Below are 26,459 nucleotides of genomic sequence, written 5' to 3'. Positions count from 1 at the left end.
TTGGCACTATGGGCGGAATTTTTGTTTTTGGCACTGAGGCCGAAATTTTTGTTTTTTGGCACTGAGGCAGGGATTTTGATTTGGCTTTGGGCGTCGAAATTTTTGTTTTCGCATTGGGGCCAAAATTTGTGTTTTCACATTGGGGAGTCGAGATTTTGATTTGGCTCTGGGGCCGGATTTTTGTGGGTGCCCTTGGTGGGCGTTTGATCCCATTTTGTTATTGAGGAATCATTGATCTGGATTTTACTCAGCACATTTGCAATTTTCTTGCTTGTAATTAGTTGAGGTCTTCTTCTTCTTTTTGGGCAGCAGTTGCATCAACCAGTTTATTTTTAATCCAATCGCCCTTTCGGGTTTTCACTTAAACTAGATAGGGGTGGTGGCACAAGCGTGGTTTTCGTCGACTCCTTTTTGAGGCATTTTACTCATGACTTTGAGGTCACATCTGCCTTTTTATTTCCATTTCTACTCATGGTGCCCTTGTGGGTTTTTGCCATGCCCAGTTTTCTTGTTTTCAGGACACTTTTACTCATGACTTCATGGCCATACCCGCCTGCCATTTTTACTCATAGCACTCTTGTAGGTTTTCGCCATACTCGATTTTCTTCTTTTTCTCTCAGGGATTCTCTCTTTGGAGGGCTCCTGCTTGGATAGGGCCCACTAGAGCAGTGAACACCGTGGATGAGGTGTCAGGGACGAAAGTGTCACATACTTGCGCCATTATTTGAGCGCAAGAAGTGCTTTTTCTTTTACAAGCCACTGATTGATGAAATGAGACCCGTGAGGTGGAATACATCCGCGAGAAGGTGAAATATTGCCAGGGAAGGCGGGTCGTTTTGATGATGTGTCCATGTGTATGGGAAACATTGCCAAGAACACAAAAGATTTTCTAGTGATTCATCAAAAGTGATGCTTGGGAGGTGAGGCAGCGGGAGATTTGACCGGTGATCCTTTGACAATGACGCATGGGAGGCGAGGCTACGGAAGATTTGACTAGGAGTCGACCGAGGCGCTTTTACAGTGACACGTGTCCGTGTTGTTGGATGAAGCGTTGCTTGGGAAGCAAAGTGCTTTTATGATGGGCTTATCGTCTATAAAAGTGCTTAGGCCAAGAGCGTGAGAGCAATTCCTTCTATTCGAGAAGCTTCTTCATTTCTTTGTTGAGGGAGAGAAAAGGATCTCCCTTTTTCTTGAAGCCTTTGAAAGGCCATGCCTTTTGCTGAGGCTGGCTTCCGGGCCTCAACTCTTGGAGTGTGTCCGAGTATTCAACCTTACTCTTTTAGTTATGTCGAGAATAAATTTGCTTGTAGAACCATATATACATTGATTATTATTAGTAAGCTGCAAATGTTATTTTAAGATAGCGCTTTGACATGCCTAAAAAACATGTAGATCTTTCTTCAATTTATTTTCAAATACCTCAAACAAAAGTAACTTTTACTGCCTCATTCTCCCACACTCAATAATTTTGAACAATAAGGTTACGATCGCCATTAGCTATTAAAATATAAAATCCCGCTCAACTCATTAAGAATTGCTTAATTATGTCCCAGACTAGAGTCAATGGAATATTCGATCAAGGTAAGAGAACCGATAAGTTCGTGGGTATATCATTTCATCCTTTTTTTAAAGGGAAATTATCGCTAATATACCTTTATTTTAAAGAGAACCGATAAGTTCATGGCTTTTTTTGGACCAAAATGACCTACATGGTAGTCTTTTTCCTGTAATACATTTTAAGCTTTCCGATAATTAAAGCACCATAAAAAATTCAAAAAGTATTACGGTAATTTAAATACGGTAATAGTTTGAATTATTATTATAATGTGTGGTGAAGTCTTTACGATATTCTTATTACCGTAATACTTTCCCGGTCAATTCCAAACCCTTATTGGTTGAAAAGCTTCAAGCTGAAGTTAATATCAGAGCTACCCCTCTCCTCTGTAGTCTTCTTCGTAGCTGTATTTTTCAAAAAATCCATGTTTCCATGGGAGTACGATGTGGATCTACTCCCTCGCTCAAAAACATCTATTTAAGAATGTTTTTGTTTTAAAATTTGAGAACCATATAAGAATTACTAAATTATTTTTGAAAGAATTGAATTGTGAGTTCTGTGATACTTAAATCTAGCTCTTTGAAAATTGGATAGTTTTTATTCAATCTTGAAGTGTTAGGTTTTTCTAATATACATAAGAATTTACTTGGAAAATTTCTTTTGCTGAAATTATTCTATAAGTAGTAGAGATTATTTCCTAAAAATTTGAGTTGAAAATACAGCTAGCATGGATTTTTGTCGAGGGAGTAAATAGATAGTAGAGTCTCAAGAGAATAGAAAATCTTGGCTTGGGCAATATTACGGTTATTAAATTACCGCAATACTACTTTAAGGTATTACGATATTTTAATTACCATAATACTCCTTCAACTTATTACGGTATTTAAATTATCGTAATGTTATTACGGTAATTAAATTACTGTAATACTCTATCAACTTATTACAGTATTTTAATTACCGTAATAATCTTTCAACTTATTACGGTATTTAAATTGCCATAATGTTCTTTACAATAAAAAAAACTATTGTGAAGGTCATTTTGGTCCAAACACAAAAAAAAATTATAAGAAAGGGTATAGGTGAGGTTTTGAAAAATTGAAATATAGGTACATTAGCGATAATTTCCCTTTTTTAAATAGGCGTTGTTTCTATAAGGTTGCAACCTTAAACAATCCAATTAAGGCGCACCTCCAAATTTTATCTTAATATATATTGGTGTAAAAAATTCTTAGGATTATCTTAAAATCTATTTTTATATCAAAATCAAGTTGATCGATTATTGAAAATTGATGATCTAGATAATGTGTTGCAAGATGCACTATTTATGGGACTCAAAATCTTTTCTTTTTTTGTATTTATGCATTTGGCAATGGAGGTGATCAATTAAGGGGTACTTCAACATTAAAACAACATTTCCCGATGAATTTTTCAGGTGTATTTCTAATTCTACATTATAAGGTTGCAATCTTACGTAAGCTTTTTCCTTTTTAAATTTATATATGCTTTGGGGCCCTGCATATGATCCACAAGTACAACATTGTATTTGCCCTCTATGCATCACGACATGGAGAACTGTAGCGTAGTCTCGACGCCATATTAGGTGGCACTTCGGAAGACTTTCTGGGTACCCAGAGGTAGAATAAAATGACAAAAGGGGGAGGAAAATTCTTTATTTTGCTCGCGCTTTCTCTCTCCTTTCTTATTGTTCATGTCCCCTCTCTCTCTTTGAGCATCGATCTTTCTCTCTCTTGGAGGCACAGCAGCAAGAGGACATGTCTGGAGGCATTGCGCGCGGCCGTCTCGCTGAGGAGCGGAAGGCCTGGCGAAAGAATCACCCCCATGTATCAAATCTTACGCCCACTTCCCGTTTTCTCTCTCTCTCTCTCTCTTCATTACTTCCGTGTTCCTGTTCTTGTTGCAGGGTTTCGTGGCAAAACCAGAGACGCTGCCCGATGGCTCTGTTAATTTGATGGTTTGGCAATGCACCATTCCTGGCAAGCAAGCGGTAGGTGTTGCCTACCCATGCTTTTTCATTCTCTAGAATATATGAGACCGATTGGTTGATGTGGAGCTCCAAATAGTTGTTTTAGTACTTCGTCTCAACATATAGCTTTAAGTTTGAGGCCCTAAAGCATCTTTGTTCTATTGACTTGTCCCCTACTCGCGTTTCTGATGTTAGTTGGATATTGCTTTTTCCCCAACTGTTTTAGGGTTATCGTTTTTGTAATTATAGATAATTTTTTCTTCAAATGTGAAACCTTTTTTTGATATCAGGGGCAAAACATCAATTTGAACTTAGTGGGGTGTTATTGTTCTGTTGGATAACTGGAAAGAGTTGTTTAGGGTATTAGCTTTTCTGGGTCAGTTAAAGGACACTGGTCTTCTTTAACTTCTCTTTGCTATTGTTCATGAATGACAAATTTTTCATTTTTGAATCTTGATTCAGCAGCTTCACCTAAGCTTTTCTAATCCATGATCATATTTCTTCGACAGTCACCATTGGTGGTTTTGGACTAATTTTTATGGAGATTAACTTGTTGCATGAGTGATTTTTCATTGCAATGATTTACTGGTGGCCACGAGTTTTTCTCCTTGCCTCTAGCTGAAGTTTTCTAATTCATGCACATGCCATATATTTGAACCTGAAAAATCATTTGTGCTGGCTTCCTTTGGACGATGCTGTTACTATTCTCTAGATACCCAAGTATCTGTGACTGTTGCCGCCTCATTTATTTTGCTATATAGTAAATTATGCTTGTCCATTTTTTCTTGTCTAGTATGTATGCTTCTTGTATGGTAAAAATGCTTTGTTCATAAATTCTTTCTTCTAGTAATCCTATTGGTACTGGCAGTAGGTTCAAATATTAATTTCTTTCCTATGCAACTAGTATTCAGGGACCAAAGGATATTGCTTTTCAAATCATGATTAATAAGGTTGATGATGACTTTTTGCTTTTATATAACTTAAATATACCTGTTGCAACTTCCGTCTTCTACACTTACTATTTTATGGAGAATAACTGGTGGTTGTGTTCTATAAGATGTGTTATTAATCTTGGATAGTGAACTATTTTTCATCTCGTTTTTATTTTTATTTTTGGTTTCTTGAAGGATTAGCTTCTTAATTTCCATAGATTTATCCAGTTATGGGATTTAGTATGCTATCTATATTAATAGAAGGCCTATATTTATTATTTCTTTTCTTAGAGGCCTAGTTACATTCTTTTCTTATCATGTAATAAGGCCACGATGGATTTGGGATGTGACCTCTTTGCTTAGCATACATCATGGTTTTTATGGTTCTAAAATGGGGAGGCAGCATATGGTGTCAACATCAATCTGTCTTAGTTTTGTTAGTTCAATAAATTATGTTAGTCCTTTCTTCTCACATTTTTACATTTTCTCAAAATCCATGTGAATGGACATATTTACTAATTGCAAAGAAAATTTGGCATATTAATGTTTCGAAACTGCATTCCTATGAGTTCCTTTGTTCTTAAAGCTTCTGCATCTGACTCTTCAGCTGCGTTCTTGTATGCCAAATCTCCTTGGTGGTGAGGTAAAAAATGCCATATTGGGGATTGGCCTTTGCTCAAGGGATGGCTTGAATTGTTTTCACATTAGAATGACGAAAAATCAGGTATTGGTTGTTAGAATAAGAATCAGAGCCCTAGAGAGCAAGTGTTGTTGCTTGCAGTGGTGACTTTGACTCATTATACTCCAAGGGACTAGGGGGCCCAACATTGTTTATGGGGGGCTGTAAACCTTCACTATACCACCAAGTTGTATAGTAAGAAAATTTTGGCAAGCACACTAGTAGTGATCCATTTTTTTTTTAATCCAAACTAGGCTCAACACTTCAGTTACATCCAAAGATAACCAAACTATGTCTGGGTTAGTCACAATTAAATTGAATCTCCCCCTTTGGCTTAAGGAGTTGGGTCTTTTGATTTTATGTAAATGGGCCTTGCAGCAACTTGTGATCCATAAGGATTCGCCTCCCTCGCTACTACGATGACCCAGTCTCTTGGTGGGTTATCAAAGTTCAATGGCCACCACAATCTAGGTGTCAGAGCCTTGCTAGATTATTTCCTTTTGCCTTCACTTTTGATTTCCCTAAAGCAATGTGCTAAACCATTCTGTGGATGACTCGATTATTTTCTTTTGCCTTCACTTTTGACTTCCCTAAAGCAATATGCTAGACTATTCTGTGGATGACTCCATAACCGTGGAATGGTCGATTCTTTATGTGGTGCCACTGTTGAGAGTAGTGCAAACACGCTTGTACACACAACTATGAATGTAGCCAGAGTTGAAGCCATTGACAAGGGCTCTGGTTCCATATCTTTCATCTGTTGTTCCTCTAATGGGTTTATAGCCTTTTTCTATGATTTGCCTTCACCACATGTTGTTGCTTTACTCTTCGGTGGCCTTCTTTGAGGCAAATGGCTATGATTTAATTGCAGCTGTCAGATATATGCTATCCCATCTGGCAAGCAGATCGAGACCAAATATCTGTTTTGTGATCCAGACTCCCGATTGACTTCCACTCTCGGCTTGAGTTGATGCCTTTGGGATAATTATATAGTTGTTTGATTGAGATTTTAAGTAGCTTATTGTGAGGAAGTGGTGGGCCTATACTTGATCATACTTGCCATTGAATAATGTTGGTGGCTATGCCAGTCAGTAAGGGCTGTTTGGTGGGCCACCTTCTATGCAAGGATCTCATTGCTTCAACTTCATGTGCTGAGTCTAATGGCATGGCTGATTCTCCTTCGTGTGCTTGAATTTATCAATTGTAATTTGAAGATTTGTGTTAATGAAATTCAGATAACTATGAGAGAGCTCGCCAATTGAGGGCTCAGGGTTCTAATTGCAACAATGCCTCTTGAATTTCCATATCTCTGAAGCGCTAATGCAGTCTGCTTCTTTCATTGAGTATTGAATGAAGATCACATCCCCATTATCAAGGTATTTGTGGACCATCAACGCACTTCTTATCTACACTCTTGAGGCCCATTTTTTAAGTTCATGCAGGCTTCTATTTTTCCATTATGCGAAGTCCAAAGGTGTGGCGAAAGGAAGTTGAAATTTTGTATTCTTATGTAATTCTTATTGTTATATAGAGTGTCATAAAAAAGTGTGATCTCAATGCAATGTCAAATTTGTAAGATGATATCCTCCCTGTGATTATTAGTTGCCTTCAACCTAACAATATTGGAAAAAAGCTACTTGCTTCCAACTGCCTTTAGCATAAAATTCTATTATAGAAGAGTTTTTCTTAAATAAATTTAGGGCTTTCTAAGAAAAAGAAGATTTTAGATTTTTTGTTTTCAAGTCATTGGACCTCTAATGTTTTAATTTATGACTTTGTCATCCACCATCCTTGTCACTTCTTTTTAGATGCGTGAATGACTAATTCACCCCTAGAAAGTTTATTGAAGAAAACCTAAATGAAAATATTTGGAGGGAAGAGAGAAAGTAATTTAGAGAGTGCTCAATTTTCTACCAGTTTCATAGGTAGAATGTTTCCAACTCTCATGGTTTTAGAGAGAGAATAAGCATAAGAGAAAACCCATTTAGGATCATAGCTTGCAATTCAGGGAAACGTAAAAAGCTTAGAGAGAGAACTATTGGTGAGTGAGAGAAGGCTTCTTGGATTAGCCATTTCTTCTGTATAGGCATGAAGCAACAGTTTATGGGCTGTTCGGATCCCCAAAAAGATTATCTAAAATATTTCCAGAAAATATATTTCTTGCAAAAGATATTTCCTGGAAAATAGGTTTTTGCTGTTTGGAGAGCATCTGGATACACCCTTGAATCCCTAAACTTAGAGATACTGTCCCCTCAAACTGATAATTTATAAGGAAAATTGCATCTAAATTAGTGGTGGAAAGATCATGGAAAACTCCACTAAACTTATTGAAGGTCAAGTTATATGAGACTAAGCAGCAATAAAACAAAAGGGGAAGGGCCCTGTAAATCTATTGTTGCTCAAATATAGCTCTGTTAGAGAGAGAAAGTCCCTTGGTTAGGGATTTTGCCTATGAACCTGTTGGTTTTGATGTGGAGGAATGAGATTAGTTTATAGAGAGAGATCAGAGACCAAGGTCCATTCAAGTAAGACATGGTTGAGGTCTTTCCCTCCAACTGCAAACATTGTTGTCCACCCTTTGATATTGTAATGCCAAATGGATCATTAATGATTGCATGGGTGGGGCATGAGTTAGGTAATGGTGCCTCCAAAACATCTTTGACTGCATGAGTGATTGCATAAGGCTTTGAAAACCAGGTGGGCGATCAGTTGTTTGTAATGGACCTTCAAAACCGCCTGGAATACCACCTGAAACTGAAAATCCTGCAAATCGCCAACAAAACTGGTATCTTTAGCTAGAGAGAGGGAGGATAGGATGGGGATGAGAGAGAGGACATTGGAGGTTTTGGCCACTAAGAGTGAATGGGTGGCTGATTTAAGGCACTTGTGCATGATGTAAATGAGAGTGAGTTTCAGGTGATAGGGTTTGGCTTTGTGACAGAAAATTGATAAGAAAAAAGATCTTTTAGGGTGAAGGCATGGAGATAAAATTTATCCAGTTTGGGCTTACAATAGAGAAACATTTCTGCAAAAAAAAAAATCCTTCCTAGATTTTGGATCCAACTGGTGGAAATAGACAATCTCTTTGGAAAACCATTACCCGGATATCTTTTTTGAGGAATCCAAACAACCTCTTAGGGATCTTAAATAGAAATTCACAGCTTTCCTGCTGCATTAATGGCATCTCTACTCTTTCTTTGCCTAATTGTGTACAACCCTCGTAGTACCCAATCACCCTCTCTAAAACATTTGCTTTTACATGGACCACATTAAGCAAAAGCCAAAATCCTTATGCATTAAGTAAGGAAGTGAGATAAACGTACACACAAAATTCAGGACCGTAGTTTATGCATCGCATGGGCCATAAGAAAGCTATCAACACACACACACCAGAAAAAGAGAGGTTTTTAGCTTCCTCACTACTTTTCTCTCTCTAGGTTTTAATACTCTGAGGCCTCTCTCTAGGTTTCACTACACCAAAGCCCAAATCCCTGTTTTTGGACCGCTCTACTCTCAGAAAATCAGCCCCAACACCAAGCAATAAGAAAACTGCATCAAGCTTTAGACTTCCATTACAGTTGTTCACAAAAAGCAAACACGGCCCCTGGCAACTAAATCCAATTTGAGCTTAAAAACTTTTTTAGTTTTGCAATCAGCCTTGACTTTTGTTCATGTTATAGTCAACAATTTATTGCTTGTATTAAACCTTCTTCCCTTTCATGTTTTATAGAGAGAAGGCATACTTCTAATGGCTTCTCTTTGAGCTTCATCTCTCTCTTCTTGCATATGCCCTTATCTATTAATCTACTGTGAAAAAAATCTCTTCTTTTTATTTTAAAATATTTGTTTCTTAGGTTATTTTTGTTTTCTAATTTTTGTTTCTAACATAACTATGCCTTGGTAGGTCCCAAACCAGTTATGTTAGTCCCAAGCCTGGGTGAAGGAGGAGGGTTGTGTTAAGTGGGGCAGCCAGCATAAACTTTGTCAAATCTTGTCGTGAATCCTGAAACAATGAGCAAAATGGCAGAATAAGATTCATGTAGCCGATGCCGAATAATTGGGATAAGGTTTAGATGATGATAATGATGTGTGTTTTGACTCTTTTGTGGTATGAAAGTCTGAAAGCTTGAGGAAGGAGGCTAGGCTTTCTGATGCAGATCAAAATTCAATTGCTATAAAATTTTAATTTTAATTTTGTTAATTTTATTTTTAGAGATGCGGGTATATATTTTTTTTATTAGGGTTAATTTATAGAAATATGATTAGTATGAGTTTTTTTTAGTTGATGAAACCCTGTTTTTTTATATGAGTTGGGATAAGTCCGTTTTTTTATATGAGTTGGTTTAGGAAGGTTTTGTCTTTTTGGAAGTTTGGTCATATATGATAAAGACGTTGCTTCTTAGAAGATAAGGAGTGCGTTTTATTAGGAGATAAGGAGTGCGTTTTTATTAGAAGATGAGTGTATTTGTAAAGGAATTACGTTAATTATTGTGGTGGGAGGTAAAACTTTGTATAGATGGAAATATAAACGACATTGTAAACAATTGGTTAGACATTGACTATTTGGTAAATAAAAAAAAGTGGTATTTGCAGATCGTGTCAAGAGAGAGAGAGTGGCCCTTTGTCGGTCTTTCCTTTCTTCCCTCTTGTGCTTGTGGGTACGGATCGGAGGACTCGGATCTACACATTTTTTATTTTATTGTTGATTTCTCCTCTGAATTTTATTTCTCTCTCTAAAGCGCAATTGTATTTGTCGAGTGTTGGTCGTCGGTAATGCCAACTGTGTCAGGTGAAAAATAAAATTAAAATTTTGTAGCAACCACCTCGCTTTGATACCACCTGACGCAATTGGAATTATTGACGACAAACACTCGCCAAATACAATTGTTTTTTAGTGATAAATAAAAATCAGAAAAGAAATCAGCAATAAGATAACAAAACGTACGTGCCCATAAGCACAAGAAGGAAGAAAGGAAAGACTCACAAATGGCCACTCTCGCTCTACAAGATATGCAAAGATCACTTTTGTTTATTCACCAAATAGTCAACGTCCAACCAATTGTTTGCAATGTCTTTTATACTCTAATGTTTTGCTTCTCACCAAAATAGTTAACGTGATTTCTTTACCAATGCACTCATCTTCTAATAAAAACGTACTCCTTATCTCCTAATAAAACGCACTCCTTATCTACTAATAAGCAATATCCTTATCATTTAGGACTAAGCTTTCAAAAAGACACAAAACCTTCCTAAACCAACTCATAAAAAAAACGGACTTATCCCAACTCATATATAAAAAAAAGGACTTTATCAACTAAAAAATACTCATACTAATCCTATTTCTATAAATGAACCCTAATAAAAAATAAAAAGTCTACCCACATCTCTAAAAATAAAATTAAGATTTTGTAGCAATCAGCTCTTGATTTGCATTACGTGCTCTTTGAAAAGCTTTAATGGAAGTGTTGACTTGGATGTTACCTACCGAAAGGGGGGAATAATGGAGAATCCGTCTTTCTCTCCTCTCACTATTGTCATCTAGGTTTTCCTTGAGTTCTTATTTAGGGGAAACAAATCATTTGCCCCTCTAAAGGAAACCACATGCTGGAGAAGGGTCCAAACTCAAAAACTAATTCTTGTAGGTCCAATGTCTTAAAAAGAAAATATAAAAGATCCTTTTTATTAAAAAACAGTTAAATTTATTTCATGTGTTAGTAATCAAAGTCATTTTGTTGTCACTAGAATATCCAAGTTGACTTGCTAACTAGAAGTAAAAAAAGATTTGATGAATTTTCAAAGTTGTGTGAATAATTCTTAGAAAACCATGTCTTTTATGGGACTGAACCTAGCTCATAAACTATGCATACCACTTTTGCTACGAATCGCAAGATCATCATCATCATCTGTACCTTATCCAAACTATTTGGGGTCGGATACGCGAATCCTCTTCCGCCATTCTACTCTGTCAAAGGCCATGGCCTTAGTCTGACCATAAGTCGCCATATCTTTTTTCACTACTTCTATCATGTCCTTTGGGGCCTTGCCCTCACCCTTTTAAAACCCTTCACTTGAACCGAATCACCCATCTTTAACCAGTGCTATTCTAAGTTGACGCTGCACATGACCAGACCACCAAACTTTACTTTCCCTCATTTTATCGCCTATCGGTGCTACCCCTAAGTTCTCTAGAATGTATTTATTTCGAATTTGATCTTTCCATGTCTTGCCATTCATCCATCTCCACATCCTTATATCAGGTTTACTTCTTTTATGGATATGTTGTTTCTTAATAGGCCAACATTCCATCACATAAAGCATGACTGGTCTTACAACCATCCAGTAGAATTTCCGCTTCAATTTCATTGGCATGCGAAGATCGCACAAGTCTCCAAAAGCACATCTTCACTTGGTCCACGTAGCTCCAATTCCATGAGAAAAATGTTCCTCAATCTCTCCTTTCTCATGGATTATTCATTGAAGATATCACAAATGGTGTCTTTTGGGTACTTCTTGGCTATTAATCTTAACTAATTCCTCGTTTTTGCTCTTATTATTGTTAATCTTGCATTCCATATATTCTATCTTCGTTCAACTAATTTTGAAACATTTAGTTTCTAAAGCATCCTCCAAAGTTCTAACTTTACGTTTATGTTGTCTCTAGTCTCATCAATATAACTATCCCATCCGCAAACAACGTACACCACAGTTTCTTATCTTGTGAATGCCTAGTACCTCTTCCATAACTAAAACAAAGAGATATGGACTCAATGTTGACCCCTGATGTCGGCCTACTGTCACTAAAATCTCACTTGTCCTCACATTCGTTGTGTGTGTGTGTTTATTCTACAACACACCACACTGTCAATTTTTTCTTTTTTAACATTGTTCATTTAATGATCTCGTGAAATGCATAAGACCTTGTTTCGGAGGAGAAAAACATGCAGAAAACAGTTTGAAAAAGAGGAGAGCAAAGAAAAGGATTTGTTTGAATGCACCTCCGATGAAACAAGGAGCATCAAGTGGTATTGTTCTATCTGAGATCAGTCCCAACGAGTAGAGTAAAAACCCCATCAAGATATCAAGATGAATCGCTAAGCCTATCCATATATAAGTAGAGTTGTGGGAGCAAACCGATAGTCTAGAATAAAGCGATATATAGCGTTTGCTAAAGGACAAACATCACTCTAATGCTTGATCTAAGCATCTTACCAAGGGCGGCTACGTTACTTGAGTTAAAAAATACTTTTTAGGGTGCGTTTTCAAATTTTATTTTTTGTAATTATTCATCAGAATGAAGTGTATGTTTAAAAATTGGGGTCAAACAAATGGGCCTAGCATAGTTTTTGATGATTGTTTCATTGTATTACTATATAATCGTGGCATGAATCACTCCCTTCTATGTATGTAGACACACAAACACACGCAGACACCTACATAGCAGTATTAGAAAAATCTCTTTATATTTTATAGTCATGTCCCTTTTTATGAGATTTTTTTAGTTCTTTCTCGAATACCCTTGGTTCAGAATTTTAATTGGGTCACTTGGATTTTTCTTGTTTGAGTGAAACACTGATTCGGAACTTTAAGTTTCCCATTAGGTCTTTCATTTGCCTTTGGGAACTAATATCAGTCGGCGAAGGGATTTGTGTGGTTTTATGATTTATGTTGGGCAAACATGGAATAAAGCCGCCTAGCCATTTAACAATCAATCAAATGGCAAATGGGGATAAACCAAAAGTGACATGTGGCATGTATAAATCATACATAGATGGGCATGGATGCCATGGGTTTCATGGGGCGGGATGATGGCAAGGCCATGGATTGATGCATGGACATACGAAAGGGTAAAAGAGGGAATGGTGGGTTTTGCGATTTTGTGTTAGTGAATTGATGAATGGATGGATGGATTGATGGATGAGTTAGATACAGTGGTTTAAAAAACGGATCGGTGCTCCGGATCGGGCACCCAAAAACCTATCTGAATCGACGATTTGGATCGTGAATCGGCTGAATCAATTGGATTCAGCCTTAAAAAAATCCAAAAAAATTATTAAAATTTATTATAAATGTTTTTTTTAGGAATCTAATAAGAAATGAAGGTATTCCATTAAGAACTTTCATTTTTTTTTTTTTTTGCATCAATATGCGAATATTGAGATGTTCTTTCCCTGTATGAACTACTGTTAACTATTAATTTTACATCATACAAGAGGAGAAACATAGAATTATCATGGATGAAGTATATCGTCATACATGGATTATAATAAAGCATACAATTCGTAAAATACGATATAATATCAAAATGAAAGACGATATCGTTTTTCATCTTGGTCACGTTGGTGCCATTGATTGAATTTGCATGACAATTCATTGATTCGATTTAGGAACGAAACATCTAAATTAGTGGGCATCTGACTATACCCAAATCCCTGAGTGTTAGTGTTTTATCACGTTCCTAATCCAAAATCCCCGAAACTTGTCCATCCTTCATACTCACCTACATTGTCATGCTCGCCCCTACCCTCTTGCTGTTGGGACTCGGTATGTCAATAATTTGGTTGGGATAGGGTAGCCTCTGAATCATTTCTCTCATTTTCCCTTATGCCCCCTTCTCACTCTTTCTCGTTAGGTGCAACACCACCAACATCTATGACGAATTGTGGATATATTAGCGGGCTGCTTCCTCTTTCATGCTGCTCGTTACCTTCTTCATGATATTCCTCACCGATAGCCTCAAGGAATACTCTTTTGTGCAATATTGGCTCCTTTTCTTCTATTGCCCATTTTTTTGCTGTTTGTGACAAATATTGTGTCCAAGTCTATCGGCCCGTAGTCTTCAATCTTCCTTCTTATTTGTCTCTCTTGGAGGTTTAAGTTGTAATGAACGTAGACTAGCTTATGAAGCCTCTCCAAAATGAGTCGATTCCTCCTAATAGTGTGCAAGCATTGGAAAGTACTCCAGTTTTGCTCACACCCAGTAGCAGAACATGTCTGGGAGAGCACCTTGATTGCTATCCGCCATAGGTGAGGTACATCAATACCATATATCTCCCACATTTAGATGGATTAAAATGCAAAAAGCATTGTAAGGGCAAGAACAATTCATAAGATTAAAGATATGAGAGAACAAAGTGTTAGTTAGGGGTTAACCTGGATTCATCGTAGTTTGAGAATTCTTGGCAAGTCTACTTCCGAAGGATCCTATAGCATCCCTATACATAGAAAGCTAAAACAAAAATATTTCGTTTTAGTGCATTAGTTATTCTTGACAAATATAACAACTCAATGAAGCTCTTACCCAAATATTAAATCTTACCTCCTGTATTGCCGCTACTTGATTTCGATGGCTTCTCTCCAGCAGAGCAATTATGTATCTGACCCTTTCCATAATCTTGTTGGGATATTCAGGTGTCAAATAAAAAATTTTAGGTTGAAGTAGGAACCTAGAAAATACATAGATAGAGAAAGGTCATTTAAATGCACATTAAAAATATATTTTGGAATTAAACATTCTAAGGATATAAATATATATGTACCTGCATAATGAATTGGGCAGCTCAATTTGGTGTTCCACCTTATTTTTATAATCTCGATCACTTTACTACCAAAACTACACTTTTCCCCAATAGCTGATTTGACCTTTTCGATACCTTTGTAAAGGATGTCCATAGTATCTTTCTTGTCTGCATCCACCATTTTTAACAATGTGACCAAAGAGGCAGTGGCCTCTACGACACTGGAACACCGAGACCAGAACCTGCTACCTGTGACTATGCCTTCCACTTTTAGGCCATTTCTGGACTTCGAGAGGCTGTCTTTTGACCACTCTTCGCTAGTAAACAATCTCTTCAATGCAGCTTGGGATTCCTGAATGGAGTCCACAACCAAGTAATCTATCGCAAAACAGGTTATGGTAGGCCTGATTATCTATTTTTTCTCAGATTGTTCTCTAAACAAAAATAAGATTTTAGAGTGGTTATATATAAATCTTGACACGAACCTCACTGCTTCTAGAGTCTCATTCACAATTTTTATCTCGCCGATCTCTTCTAACATAAGATCAATGCTGTGTGCAGCACACAAAGTCCATAGTAGATGCTTCCTCTTATCCATGAACTTGTTGTCTGCAAAACCACAAGCACTCGCATTGTCTGTAATAACTGGACCACATACTTATTTCCCACCTCCTCCACTATCTGGTCATATCAATGTTCGCAAAATCGAATCGGAACGATTAACCGATCATGAGGTTGGGAGCGGTTCGAATTGGAACCGGACTAACCAGAGCGATTAACCGGTTAAGTAGATTTTTTTTTTTAAAAAAAAGGATCAAAATCCCCAAAAAAATTATAGAAAAAAGAAAAACTTAGATTAAGTATACACCATCATATTACATGCATTTATCTTATAAAAAATTTTGAAACAACTTTTTATTTGATTTAATATTTGAATATTATGAAAATATGCAAGACAATTTATAATTTCACATAAATTCAATGGGTGAAGTTACAAAGTCCAACTAACAATGGGTGATGCAACAATATTTGCTTCTATATTGTTTTAAAGTTGATGTTGAAAAATGTTGTTTTAATGTTGAAAAACCCTTTAATATGGTTTAGAATTGGGTTTGAGAGCGTATTTTTTTGTGGCATGATGTTCACAAGTTTTCGAAGGGTTGTGAGTCAAGGTAGTAAGAGAGAGCACCTCATTTACTTAGTAACTTGTTTATCAAATGCAGGGTGTGGGTCAAGGTGTTAAGTGCTGCTTCAAATGGCCAAATGACATATTTTAAAAAAATATGGCAAAGTTGATTTTCAAATGGCCAAATTGATTTGGAAATGGCAACTTTACTCACCTCTCATTTACTCAGTAACCTTTTGAGTTGGGTTTTAACATGAAAAAAAAAAAATTATATAAAATGGCAACTTTAAAATGTAAAATTAAGATGCATATTTAAAGAAAAAAAACAGGTTAAGTTTTTATCCATTTCAGCATGTGGAAACATGAGAGATGAGTAAAACACTTTTTAGTTTCTACCTCTTTTCTTCATAGAGGCTGATAAACATATTTAAGGAGTATGAAGTTGCAACAAATGATAGATAGCTTGTAACAAATAGAAAAACAAATTAGAAGAAAATGTCACAACTAAACAAGAAGTTGAGAACACGGACATTAGTAACATACCCCAAAAATAACCGTAAAAAGAAATAATTTTTTTCTCATATTCATCACAAAAAAATATTTTTATAAAAAAATATATATAACATTAAAAACAATCCAACATGCTCACCAAAAATATATAACATTAAAAAGAAACAAATACTTTATTCTCAGATTCATCACAAAAAAACATATTTTTGTAAAAAAATATATAACATTAAAAACAATCCAACAAGCTCACCAAAAAATATATAAAATTCAATAAAAAAAGAATATATATTCTTTTTTTCTCATATTCATCACAAATTACATATTTTTATAAAAACAAAACGTAATTTTATTAAAAACACAATTTTTTGTTAAGAACCCTAAAATCGAGCTAAATAACACAAAAACTTTAGAGTCGCAATCATCCCCAAATCTTTCATTTTTTTAACAAATTGACATGGGGATATGATAGATACTTCAATGAAGATTCAAATGCCCCAAGTTTCATGAAAATTTATTCACTATTGAGATTTTTATTCAAAAAATTGCGGATTTTTCACTTCACGAAAATTTAGGAAAAAATGCAGATATAAAAACATTTAATCAATATTAAATCAAAATAACTACTTTATTTGATAGATAACGCCTTCATGATCAAACTTCAGTGATCAATTCGATAAATATCGATCAACTGATCGATCAGAAATCAATTTGTTTGGATAAAAATAGTTCTTCAAGCAGCAGTACATCGGGCCAAAACAAACCTCAAATCTTTATCGTTTTGGAAAAATTGAAATATGTAAACGTTGAATCCTTCAACAATCAATCAAAGCCCTCCATTTTTATGAAAATATATCAGGTATTAAAGCTGCATTTGATAGAATGGCAGAAATTTCTAATTTTAAAAAATCCCCACTTCAATCCGCCAAGAACTCTTTGTTTTTCGACTTTTGATTCAATAATCGATGATATATAGAAAATTTACGTTGTATAAAATCAATATTTGACCGAAAAAACAAAAAAAAACTACAAAATGGAAGAAAAAAAAGATGCAAAATCTTGTTCTATGAAAAATAACGGGCCTGTGTCAAATAACGGCTGTTAGTTGATGTTTTAAAACGACGTTATAACAGAACCGACCCGTTTTGAAGAAAAACCGTCGGTTCGACATTGAACCGGTCAGTTTTGGTCCCGATTTTTTTTTGGAGAGTGCTGTCTTACTTCGCGCACCTTAAAACCGGCCCTAATCGAAATCGCCACCCCACTTGTAGCGATCTAACCGGCCGGTTTTGTGGACACTGGGTCATATAGTCATACCAAGAACTTTGCATTCTTCTTTTCCCCTAAGACGTCTTTCCTAGACAAGAAGACTGTACCTTTTGGGCAATAGGCCAAGAAGGTAAGATATTCCTTCTTGTTAACTTTATTCAACCTTCACTCATAAGAGTAATACCTGTTCTTAGCCAACTTTGTTTATATTCTTCAATCCACTTCTTAACTTCTTCCTCCTTCATCTAAGATCGGCCCAGTGAGCTCATATGCAGTTGGGGGCTTTGCTCTGGGCCCGGCTCTCAGGATTACGTTGATCATAAGTGGGAAATATGGGCTATTGGCTGCATCAAAGGGGATCCCTTTATCGTAGAATCATTTACCAACATGTCTGTCCAACATGTTCTTTGTACCTTTCATCATGCCTTTAAGGGTCATTTGTTGTGACTTGGGCTTTGAGAGAAATGGGTTTATGTGACCATGACCTGCAATACTGGTGCTCCTAGATAAATGAGGAACAATTTCCTCAACATCCCTTGTCTTTGGATACATATTACTACCAACTCCTCCATACGTATTCGAGCTGGGCCTGCCATACATGCTCGACCTGGGCTCGCCATGCATGCTCGACTTGGGCTCGCCATGCATGCTCGCATTGGGCTCGTCATGCATGTTCGCGTTGGGCCCGCCATGCATGCTCGAGCTAGGCCCACCATGCATGCTAGAGCTGGGCCCGTCATGCATGCTTGGGCTGGGCCTGCCATGCACGCCCATGCCATAACCACCGGGCATTTCGAACCCGCTTTTCCTCTAGTATGTTTTGTGCAAGCTCATTCTTGTGGCCATCTCCAAGTCATGATTGTATTACTCTGAATCCATCCCGCTCGATAGCGTATATAAGCCAGCTATTTCCTCATTCATCATTTGCTTTGCGACTTTATTAGCCTTGGCAGCCTTGAGAATGACTGCCATTTGCTTTCTTACATTGCTAGCGACACTATTGTACGCAGAAACATCTCCCTTAACATTTGTCCAGTGTTGCTTGAGCCTATATACCCTACAATTAATCACGTTTTGGCAGTAATTACAAATAATTTTGTCTTTTTGTTGAGATCAAGTCTAACCCTATGCAAGGTCTTCCCTGGACTATGCCATGGTTCAATTGTTTTAAGATGTAAATGGTTAAAAATGAACCTGACAATTCAATATGAAAAATAATCACCATGTGTAATGATAAATGTGTAAGGGTAATTTATGAAGTTATCTTTGTTGTTTATGCAAAATACTTCTATTGGAAAAAATATTTTAGTTCCTACTGGCAAAAATATTTTATTTATGCAACATTAGATAAAAATAGTCTGTATCAGCCAAACCTAGAATCAAGAAAAAAAAAATATTTACAATGATATAGTTATCAATACAAAAAAATATTTACAATAATATAGTCATTCATAATGCCATTACATGTAGACTTGCCACATATCTTTATCTTTACAAGCATGAATGACTTCCTATTGGCAAAAATATTCTATTTATGCAACATTATAGATAAAAATAGTATGTATCAGCCAAACCTAGAATTAAGGAAAAATAAAAAGAAATTTACAATGATATAATATCAATAAAAAAAATATTTACAATGATATAGTCATTCACAAGGCCACTACATATAGACTCGTCACAAATCTTCATTTTGACAAGCTTGAATTAGTTCTTACTGGCAAAAACATTTCTTTATGCTACATTATAGATAAAAAGAGTATGTATAAGCCAAACTTGGGATCAAGAAAAAAAAAAATTACAATGATATATTATCAATAAAAAAAAAATTACAATGATATAGTCATTCACAATGCCGCTACATATAGACTTGCCACAAATAATATTTACAATGATATAGTCATTCACAAGGCCACTACATGTATCAAGACAATATAATTGTAAAATATGTATCAAGAACATATATACATTTTATGCATCAAATTTAACCATTAAATTGAAAAATACAAGTTAATTTCTCATGATAATCAAAACTTGGTAACGATTTTTCAAAAAAAATTAAAAACCACCAACAATCACAATTTTTCAAAAAATTGATCACCAAAATTTGGTTAATCACACAAATAACACCAATAATCGTCTGAATAACATTGTTATCTTCAAGACCCCTCTGAATTCATTCAAAATAATGTCCTAATTCAGCTGAAAATTTCAATTTGGTGGATTTTTTAATCTTTTTCTAAAAATGCAGCCACAACTCCATTTCTTAAAAAATTGAGCAACAAAAATTGGTTAATCCCACAAATTACACCCAAAATCATATGAAGAACAACATTACCTTCAAAAACCCTCTGAAATAATTCATAATGGTGCTTCAATTCGTTTAAAATTTATAGTTTGGCAAAAAAAAACAAAAAATCCTAACTGTTCTCGAGAAAACTGTGACTCAAATAAAAAATGCACCACAATTCAATCAAAAAAGAGAAAATAGGCTACAATTTATGGTCAATAACTTTATAAAGAACCAAAACTATGATACGAAGAAAATATTTGCTAAAAATCGATTGGAATCGAATAAACGGTGGAGAAAAAGCAGCTCTTACTTGTTCTTTTGAAACTGTGACTTCAAATCCAAACTTGACTTGTAATCGACCAAAATAAGCGAAAATGATGTACAATTTCTACTCGATAACACTTATGACGAGTAAGAACCCTTTGATTTGATAAAAAATAGTGCCCTATATCATCTGTAATCCATGAAATGGCGAAAAACGTAAAAACATTCGTGTTCTTCACAAAACCATGAATTTTTTATCTAAATTCGACCTTTGAATTCGATTATAATTATCAATAAGGCTGTAAAGTGAGATCCAAAGCCTGTCTATTTGTTCCAATAATTGATCAAAACAATTTCAAATGTGATGATTTTTCATGCTTTACACTGTTCATGGAGTCTTGAACAGTGACTTGGGTGGTTCACTGTAGAGAATCGCTGGTTCTTCTCTAGAACCAGGCGATACCGCGTTTTTTTACTGGAATTGACATGGGGTGATAAATTCCCGTGTCGACTCGCCCGAGTCCGTTATGACTCGGTGATGTTTAAATCACTAGTTAGATGTAATGTGTTCAGGTTCTCAAAGTGATGGATGATATGATGCAGCCCAAACTATGTGATGGTATAGATGGTTGGGTAGGTCTTTAGATAAAAGATAATGGGTTTTTAATGAAATGGAATGTACTAATATGAATGTATGGATGAAGAGTGGCAACCGATGGGTGAATGGAAAGATAATGTGTTTTCAATGATAAGGCTAAATGCATAGGCTTTGCGACGTTTTGGACTATTTCAGAGTGTGAAGTTCTGAATTGGTATTTTCCTTAGAAAAGAAAAAGGAAAAAAATAAAGAAGACTGGAAATTCGTTTCGGAACTTGAAGTTCCTCAAAAAATACAAGGGACTTGATATGGAACTTTTTTGAACTGGGGTCACTTGTTTTTTTCTTTGAGTGCAAGACCAGTTTTGATCTGGCTCTTTATCAAAAAATTCTCAGTTTGGAGCTAGCGCTGTTACAAAAAGAGGAAAACCCCAGTTCAGAACCAGCGTACTTACAAAAAAAACCTATAGTTCAGAACTAGAACTTGAAATTTCAAAGTCTCAAAAGCAAAAAAGTCCCGTTTAGGATCTTCAAGTTCCGAATTGGGGGTATTTTGGGAAAATTTAAAATCTAAAAAAATTGGTTCATGAATACTTGGGGACATTTTTTAAATTTTGAAAAATTCTTTCACTCGTCTTTGGGAATGAAAATGAAGCGGTGAAGGGATTAAAATATAAGGTCTTTTGATTTGTGATGGGTTAATATGGAGTAAAAGTTCATAGCCCTTTCAAAATCAATCAAATTGCCAAATGTGGAGAAACCAGAAATGATCGTGGCTATGCGTGATGGATACATACATCGATGGGTATGTATGTCATGCTTTTCATGGGCGGTGATGGAAATGCCATGAATGGATGTAAGATGTATATATGCATGGATGGAGTGGAGATGGTAGGATTTTGTGTTTCTGGGTTAGTGAATCTATGGATGGACGGATTGATGGATGGGCTAGATGGAATGTGTTCAGGGTTCTCAAGGTGATTGGATGGTATGATGTAGCCCAAGAAATGTAATGGTATTGATGGATATTTAGGAGTTTTAAGTGAAATGGAATGCACTGATATGGATGTATATATGATGAGTGGCAATGCATGTATCGATGGGTGAATGGATCAATGTTGTGGATGAATGCATGGCTTTTGGCTCTTTTTGGACCAGTTAGGAGTGTTTCAGAACCAGTCTTTTCTTCATTGAAAAAAAGGAGATAAGGAGACTTTGTTTGGAAATCTCAAAAAACAGGACATGAGCTTAAAAATATAAGCATTGGACATTTTTTAAATACAGAAAAAAATAAGTAATATCTACAATAATTGTGTGTATAAGGAACATTTATGTTAATTTTGTGTGTGTGTGTGTGAGTGTGCGTGCACGAGAGGGAAAAGTAAGGAAGATTTTGGACTCGAGGAGCAGTTTTTATTCTGAATAGGAGAGCCAGAAAGGGCCTTTTGAGACTTTTAGCTCCTTATTGGCCCATTCCGTATATTTTGTGTTTCCTTGTTGTTTTCTTATACTAAAAGAACCTTTGGAAAAGATGAATCATCTGTGCATGTATTTTATACACCTAATCACTATACATTGTTTACTGATCATTTACTCTTCACTGCTGTTAAAAAACAATTCATTTACTAATCACATTTACATTTGTAAAAAGTATAGAAGATATTTTTCATTCTGTGTGTTTTTACATTTCGGATATTTTTGCCCCAGGTTTTTGTGCTTGTTTGGCTAAAAAATTCACAAAAAAGAAAAGAAAATAAAAACTCATTCCTAGATTGGTGCTGTCCGTTTGCTGCTGCACAAGTGGTTTGGCCTCTTTTGTCAAAGCAAACATACATAAGCTGAAGTGTTTGAAGATCACTTAATGCGTGGCTATATTTCGAAATTGTCCTTGTTGGCCAAATGCGAATTCTTCAACATTTTTCAGTGGAGTGAATGATGGTATTGGTAGTAATCAATAATTTAAAGGGAGCCAACTAGATAGGTGTAGGTCCATGAACTAGCGAATTTTCAAGTTCTATGAGTTTCTATTTTAAATATTTTGTGTGGCACTGTATTTGTGTTTGGTGGATGTGCAAATTAGGAACATGGTTTTACATGGTGGTGCATGTTGGCGATGTTGACTATTTTCTAGTATTTGAGGCTCTTGAGGAGTTTGATTGGAGGAACTGATATTGTGGATTTTATAGGCGGGGCAAGTTCTATGAAGAAGTGGATGGTGAAAAGCTGAAAGTTTAGTTGGTGAGTATGGGAGAGAAGCAGTAGCTTCCAACAGTTCGGGAGTTTGGAGTGCATGAAAAGTAGTTGTAATATGTGTACACATGCACTTATGGGATACTGTATGCTGGCATCACACTGGTCAATATTGATGACAGTGACATTGACAGTGGATGGGTGTGATGAACTGTCCACACTCAAGACCTTTGAATCCGGTTGAGCAGATGAAGATGAACGGTTGACGTCAGCAGAATAATGTGGTAAATATTATATAAACAAATCATTACCTATTCGGAGGGTGAGATACACCTGCTTTGTGTAATTCGTATTTTGCGTGGGTAGAGGCCAAAGTCTTGCATGCATGGGTTTTGCAACTTGTCAGACTTATATGAGCTCCCTATCTGTTTTGAAAATAGCTATTGGAGCTTTCTACTTGGGTGGAATTTCTTTCTTGTAGGTGCGATTTGAACCTAGAATTTATGCTGCAGCCCCTTGAAGTCCCCAATGACTGAGCCAGTAACAACTGGGGTAGTACTCTCACACCCAAAACTAATACTTCTGTGGCATACCCTTTGCAATTCCCACTGGAAATAGCTGCCTCTACTACTCTGATAGCATTCTGTCATTCTCTAGGCATTTTAATAACTTACGGATGAATTAGAGTTGGAAGTGGAGAAGTATTTTATCTAGTATTTCTTACACAAAGTGCTGTGCAATACATATGGGAGAATATTAGATCTGGCCAAGGGCTATGCAGAATAGCATCCACCCTCCCCTATTTTAAGGGCCTTACGGGCATTTGCTTCACCTCCAATTTGGTGTAGACATCCTTGTGCTCTGGGTGACAAAGATCGTGAAAAAAATTTAAGGCTAGAAATGTTTATTTTTTTTTTAATTTTAGTAGAGAAAAAGCATTGTCCATTTTTGGAAAGGAAAAATGGTGTTGGTCAAATTTTGTAGTTTGCCTCATCATCACAAGATAATTTTTTTTTAAGAAAGTTGATTTGAGCTCTTAGGCTTGATATAGCTGCCGATGATATTATTGATCTGCGGTTATCAAGTTCAAAATATAATAGCTATATTTTTAGGTGTTTTTCTTCAATGGGCTTCTCCATCACAGCCAAGAGAATGTGTGCCAAGTTTAGGCCAAAACACATGCCCCTAAGGCCCCCAAAATGGGGTCGGGTAGGCCAATGAATTTGTTTCCCAAAATATATTTGATGCATACAACAAAAATGTCATTTAAAATCTAACACTCTTGCAGTCTTCCTGAGGCATTTTTAATAGTTAAGCATCAAAAAATTATTATGGGGTAATGAGAATTTTAATAAGCATTTAATGGGAAGTGTCGGGTAAAATGTATTTGATGCATTTTCGGCCCCTGCAGTTTAAACCATTAGTGCCGTGGTTGTGTTACTCTTTCAATGTCTGCAATCACATGGTCATTGATGTAGGAAGGGTTTCAAAAATTGCCGGTTGAACTGGATGCAGGTTAACCGGCCTGTTCTTGCTCGGACTCGGTGAGTCGGCCTGCTAACCTAACCCTTTACCAGGCTTTTCACATGAAATAAGCTTTCTAGCAGTTTGTTTCTGGCTTTTCTGGTACTGGGTGCTTTTTTTATTTTCTCAAGTTTTTTCCATCAAAAATTCTTTTTTTCTGCTAGATTCTAGAACTCATGCTCATGCTCTGGCGGTGGTGGTTGATGGGCACGTGCCTGAACATAATGTAAAAGAACACAAAGTTTAATAAGCATTAACAGTGTATCTTCAGTTTTGGAGGAGACTGCTGCAATTGTTGCGAATTTGAATTATTCTGAATTTGCAGCGTCATGTTCCTGCAAGATTTAAAATACTGGTTAGAGGGTGTAGTGAATTTTTTTTTTGGTAGGTGAGCGAATCAAAGTAGAAAAGCCTCAAAGATCACCTTCCAATTTGCCCTCATTCTGAATTCCGAATTGCTAGCCTTCCCAGTACAGCATCTAATCTGATGCAGTCTTGGATGCAGTAAAATTTTAATTCCTTGGTTTGCAGTCGGTACAATATATTAATATCTAGTTCTCAAAACAAAAAGTACCCATCATCGGTTGCACTATGTCATGATGTATTATAATTCCAGTCTTTTAGTTTGTGGCCTATAAAAATTATTGCTGTGTATATGCTTTTTGTGGAATGTCTTAATAACGTTTTGATTTCTTTTGGGATGGGAAGCTTGCTTGCGTAGGTTGTTTCCAACTTTATCTTCTATGACTCATCTTGATCACTTTTTTTTCAATCAATCTCAACATTCATCACACTATATTTTTAGTTCTCCCGAATTTTCTTGCCTTTGAGAATTCAAGCTTTTGACACTATAAAGTTTTGAAAAATGAAACTTCAATTTAAGCAGACCGCAGAATATGTGGAGTTTGAGAATGCTAAGTCTATTACATGAAAGGTGCCATGTATAATTCTCAATATGAGCAGCATGCTTGAATAACCCTCGTCCAATATCTACAAAGTGATTTTTGGAAACTAGGTTCCTTGTTTTTTGTGAGGATACTAGGTTGTTATTTGTGCAAGTTTTGCATTCAATAAACAAAAGTAATGTCTGAAGATTTCCCCCTCCCATCTTCTTGAGTTGTATTTTCTTGTGGAATTTCTCAATGACCGAAATGCTATTGATGGGCTGCACAGACCGACTGGGAAGGTGGCTACTTCCCTATCACACTTCACTTCAGTGAAGACTACCCAAGCAAACCTCCAAAGTGCAAGTTTCCTCCTGGCTTCTTTCATCCCAATGTGTACCCTTCTGGAACTGTGTGTCTCTCCATTCTCAACGAGGACAGTGTGAGTACATATGTGGAAAATAAATGATCTTCCTGTATTTACTTGGCATGCACTGCACACTGCATGGCATATTTTGATAGGACTTGTTGGTCGGATTCTTTATAGGGGTGGAGGCCAGCCATCACTGTGAAGCAAATTCTTGTTGGGATTCAGGATTTATTGGACCAGCCAAACCCAGCTGATCCTGCCCAAACAGATGGATATCATCTTTTCATCCAGGTTAACGCGTACTTTGTGTTTGTTCTTTTTTCTTATTGCTTCGTCACATATTTTTTTTTGAAAAAGATGTTGCCTTTGTTAAATGTTTTACACCCCGTGTATGTATATGGGTGTTACAGGAACCGGCAGAGTACAAGAGAAGAGTGCGACAGCAGGCGAAGCAATACCCTCCTCTTCTATAGTGGTGGTAGCAGAACCATCTGCTAATTTTAGATTCTGCAAATTCTTTGCTCTCTATATAAGTGGAAACCATCTCTTTTAAGTGTAGTACTGATTGGTTCTAGGCTCTCTCAGAATACAAGTCATATTGGATCTCTCCTTGGTATTTGGTGTGCTTCATCTTTATTCACACTACTCTTTATTAAATGTATGTATCTCCCAAACTTACTGTGAACTTGTCACCGAGGTATGCCTCTGTTCATGTGTGTGTTGCACGGCCCCTAAACATTTTGCTGGATGTGGAAAGGACATCTTTCACA

At 36.3% G+C, this 26,459-nt stretch overlaps 1 protein-coding gene across 1 annotated transcript; it reads left to right on the top strand.

The window, feature by feature from the left end:
* Positions 1–3,264: 3,264 nt before the first annotated feature.
* On the top strand, positions 3,265–26,459 carry SCE1 (sumo conjugation enzyme 1). The gene is made up of 5 exons (XM_006855128.4): positions 3,265–3,396; positions 3,477–3,560; positions 25,609–25,761; positions 25,867–25,980; positions 26,100–26,459. The coding sequence occupies exons 1-5, from the start codon at positions 3,328–3,330 to the stop codon at positions 26,160–26,162; spliced, it is 483 nt and encodes a 160-aa protein (XP_006855190.1). The 5' UTR covers positions 3,265–3,327; the 3' UTR covers positions 26,163–26,459.

Source organism: Amborella trichopoda, chromosome 13 (genome assembly GCF_054954075.1).
Source record: "Amborella trichopoda isolate Santa Cruz 75 chromosome 13, AtrichopodaSantaCruz75HAP2 v2.0, whole genome shotgun sequence".
Taxonomy (NCBI): Eukaryota; Viridiplantae; Streptophyta; class Magnoliopsida; order Amborellales; family Amborellaceae; genus Amborella; species Amborella trichopoda.
Note: the sequence above shows the minus strand (reverse complement) of the source record. Positions and strands in the feature narration are given on the sequence as shown.

Excerpts from the sequence above, each read along its gene's own strand:
- SCE1 (XM_006855128.4), top strand. The coding sequence starts at position 3,328 with ATGTCTGGAGGCATTGCGCGCGGCCGTCTCGCTGAGGAGCGGAAGGCC. Across the intron at positions 3,397-3,476 it reads GGCGAAAGAATCACCCCCAT|GGTTTCGTGGCAAAACCAGA; the intron begins GTATCAAATCTT and ends TTCTTGTTGCAG. Across the intron at positions 3,561-25,608 it reads CCATTCCTGGCAAGCAAGCG|ACCGACTGGGAAGGTGGCTA; the intron begins GTAGGTGTTGCC and ends TGGGCTGCACAG.